The following is a 4,061-nucleotide window of genomic DNA, read 5'->3' on the forward strand; positions in this document are numbered from 1 at the left end:
CACACACACACACACACACACACTTGAACAGGCAGTTCCATCTGGATCAAAATCATTTGCATTCATTTTTAATTAAAATCTAAACTGGGGTGTTTTGCAGCCGAGTATTTTATGTTCCCCCGGGGACACTGAACAGTTCAATGTTTAATTCATTTCTCAACACTCTAGCCTGATTGTCTTCACATTCTTTCTGCCTGGCCTAAACTTCTCCGAACGATTTACTTTTTCTCTTTGGAAGTTAATGCATGTCTCCAAGGTCCACTGAATACAATATTACCTTTTATTAACAATCATGCTCATGTTTGTAGAAAATACACATTATTTGCCTGGTTTGTTCACAATTACAGTGTGTTGTTAAGATGGCATGACTGTTCAGTAACAACGCAACCACCGCTGGCATTAAAGGGGAAACAATTTAGAAAAGATGTGAGGAAAGAAGAGAAGAAGAAGAGGTGAAGGATTTTTTTTTAACCACATTATTCAAACCGCATGTAGAGTAAAGGATCCTGGACTATTCGTCAATCCATCACTATTTTAATCTGCAGTTTCAAACTAGTGATTCACTGAATCATTTAAAAAAGCAAGTGACTTATGTAATGTGTTAATTGGTTGCTAGCGAATATATTTAGCGCCATCAAATTAACAGCAATCAACTATGTAACCATGATGTCATTAGCAACACAAGCTCTCATATTAGGCTGCCAAAATAATTGTATAGGGTGACCCACATTATGTTAAATTCAACTGCCAATCCTTTGTAAATATTAGTACTTTGTTTTTATTTATATGTGCTAACAGTACATGGAGAAATACTACACCAAAAGCTAGCATAATGTTTGGTCATTTTGAGTCATTTTTGTGAGGTGTCTCACCAGTTTACATTTTGTAATGTCATCAGAAATCCTCACACTGGAAGTCCACTCAAAGTCAATATAAGGTAATATTAATATTGATTTAAGTCCCGGCCCTATATTTGCTTCCTATGACTTGAAAGTACAAATGATACTATATGTGCATGAATGTATAACAGAAGCCCAGATAAATCACACACACAACTGCAAAGAAAATGAGTTCAGAACATTTAATTGTTAATTACTTCATTGAACATTTGCTCAAGTGCAGAGTAATACTCAATGTAAAGCTTTAAAAAATACAATCTCAGTCATCTTTGACGTGACGTGAGTGCTTTCATTTAGATTTTTTAAAACAAAATACTGTATATGACAGATAAATAAAAAGATTAATCTCTTGAGAGTTGCCTTCTTTGATAAATCTGTAACGTACACACTGAGGAACAGGGCAGCATAACTGGTCAACGTCAAAGATACTTTCATTCATATTTAGGTAGTGTACTGCAACTTTCTACAAAACACATGTGCATCTCCCTTTTTCTGTAAACACAATTGTGTCTTCCTTTTTTTTTGATTTGAAGAGTGTGACATACTGTACTACAATTCAGATAAGAGCCTTCACATTAACTATAGCATGAATTACCGTCACCACCTTTCTGTTGACACCTGAATTATCATAACCACCACTCTTAAATGGCCGCAGCACTTTTTGTGCATGCTCCACATCACAGACAACCTTCCTTTTAGAAATAGCTCAACAGACTTACATTACTTAACATTTTTTTCTCAAATTAAAAAAATAGTTTGGATCATCAACTGTACACAATACCAAAAACAATGTGCTTTTCCCCATATAGTGAATAGTGCTGAGTTCAAAATGCCCTCTACGGGCTGAGTTACAGTGCGCCCATCTTGATTTTTTTTTTTAAGTGGTGGGTAGTCCCAGGATGCATCATGGAGGCCTCTCTCCATGAAACTTTCGGTGTCTGTACCTGCCGTTCTTTTCCTTTGCGATGTTGATACAGGCGTTGTGCTTGTTGCTCTGCAAGTGGGTCCAGTACTTGATGAGCTCATTTGGATGGAACTGATGGGATGTGATCAGGTGGCTGTACTTACAACTGGAGTACGACACCCGCCAATGGTTAAAGAGGAACTCATTGGGAGGGGGCGCCGGGTCGATGCGCAGCTTTGCCAGGCAGATCCCCACGTAAACATCCTCCAGGTGCAGCCTGCGTATGCTGAGCGAGGCCTGGTAGATCAGCTCGGCCATGTCCCCTGAGAACACGTACCCCGTGCCTGAGCAGAATATGGGGTAGCGCTCGCTTGGGTACAGCTCCGGCGGCATGTACCACTTGCTGTCCTTGTTTCGGTTTGGTGCATAGCCCCTCATCAGGTAGCCGGTGAAGTATCTCTGCTTGGGCGGCAATTCGGGCTTCAACAGCTTTTGGATAAGATACTCAGTGTTGACAAACATGTCGCTGTCTGTCTTCATCACATAAGAAGCGTGTGGGCAATAGGTGGCCACCCAGTTCATGCCCATCAGGGTTTTGATGGTCAGGTTGTAGTAAGTGTCCTGATAATCCTGTTGGATGATGTCGTGGTGAACGCGGCTCTCTTCCTCTATGCTGCTCTGCAGGTAGGTATCTGAGCTTTTTCCCGTGCCGAGCAGGAAAAGACGAACAAACCCCAGGCCCATTGCTATGCTCTCATTCCCCCATGTCTGGCGGATGGCGTTACGGGCATCGGCCTGGGCGGGCTCTGCAGCGATGAGGAGGATGAGGAAGGGCGTGCTGTCCCTGCACTTGAAGGGCTCGTTCAGGATGTAGCGGTAAGGCTGAGCGCTGAGCCTCCCTCCGACACCCATCTCCTTGTGTAAACTGTTGTTAGTGCTCATGGAGTCCCCGAGCCCCATCACGCCCATCCTGGCTCCTCCTCCCCCTCCTGCTGCCTCCCCCGTTGCCCCATCCGCCTGCTGAGAACTGAGGTTGAGCAGAGGCTTTGGCGCTACATACCCGGTCTCTCTCCACAGGCTCCTCAGGGAGCTGCTCTGGTTGGCTTCTCCTTTTGGGCTGCGGAAGCCCCTGATGGTGTATGCCAGTGGGTTTTCACGGGGCCCACTGCGTCCCGGCAACCAGTCCTGGTGGCTGAAAAACAAGAAGAGGGTGAAGAGCAGAGCCAGCGAGAGGAGGCCGGCCACATGGGTCCGGAAGAGTGAACGCTTGACGGTCCAGGTCATCTTGATAGGACAGCAGTGCCGCCGTCTCCACTGCATGGTGCGGATAGGGGTCGCAGGAAGCTGCTGCTGCTCGAGAATGGGCGGCGGCGGTCACACACAGTCACCTCAAACATGTGGTTGCCAACAGTCAAAAGGGTTATCTGAGCTGGCACTTGGGTTGGAGTGAGTCTCCTGGTGGAGTCAGGGGAACGTTTGAGCCCCCCAGTGCAGCTTGCAGCAGGGTTAAAAGGGCTCCTGATGGAGCTAGGAAGGCGATGATACTCTGGCCATGAAGGCTTCTCCTTGGCTCTTCTTTGGCAATGTAGACAAACACAAGGTCATGCTCTATGTCTTGTCCCCTTTAGGATATGATAAGGGTCACCTCCTCTGTGTTTGCTCTCTCTAATCTGAAAAGAGAAAAAAAGAAACAGAGAAACTGTTTTGCCAGCGGTCTGAAAAGCACCTCAATCATTGGCAGTGAGCCACATGTCAATTGTCTGAGTTGCAGATCTGTATTTATTCCACTTGTGGAGAAAATCGAGCACATTTCTTAATCATTTTATTTATGGTTTGTTTTGACGCTATCACTTCTGAATTAATTCCTTCCAGATACACAAGTCCCAATTAGAGCTTTCTGTGGATGTGGTGCCCACTAAGTGTAGCGCTTTGGACCCTTACCAGGTAAATGAAAGTAGCTATTGGGTTTGTTAGCTTACTTCGGTATATCTTTAAGTGCCTGTATAAATAAATCTCCAAATGATCAGTTAAACTAATACTAAATGTTATTTTCTATTTTTTTGTACAATGTAGTAAAACATAAAATGGTTTCTTTTAAATTCACCTTTTTCCCTTGTGATATAATAATAATATCAGGCCCACAACTGGTTTCAAAAGGGTAAGGGATTATTATTATCATTAAAACAAACTCAAATAAAACAAAGTCAACACATTTACTCCTTTTTGTGGTTATCTCTGAATTCAACAAAATATGAACA

At 43.6% G+C, this 4,061-nt stretch overlaps 1 protein-coding gene across 2 annotated transcripts in view; it reads right to left on the minus strand.

The window, feature by feature from the left end:
• Positions 1-1,629: 1,629 nt before the first annotated feature.
• The window catches only part of b3galt2 (UDP-Gal:betaGlcNAc beta 1,3-galactosyltransferase, polypeptide 2), a 24,714-nt gene continuing 22,282 nt past the window's right edge, over positions 1,630-4,061 (minus strand). For both annotated transcript variants that reach the window (XM_032527100.1, XM_032527101.1), the window contains exon 2: positions 1,630-3,473. In XM_032527100.1, coding sequence (XP_032382991.1) covers positions 1,804-3,123 — 1,320 coding nt within the window. In that variant the 5' untranslated portion in view covers positions 3,124-3,473 and the 3' untranslated portion in view covers positions 1,630-1,803. The remainder of the gene's footprint in view (positions 3,474-4,061) is intronic.

This window comes from Etheostoma spectabile, chromosome 9 (genome assembly GCF_008692095.1).
Source record: "Etheostoma spectabile isolate EspeVRDwgs_2016 chromosome 9, UIUC_Espe_1.0, whole genome shotgun sequence".
Taxonomy (NCBI): Eukaryota; Metazoa; Chordata; class Actinopteri; order Perciformes; family Percidae; genus Etheostoma; species Etheostoma spectabile.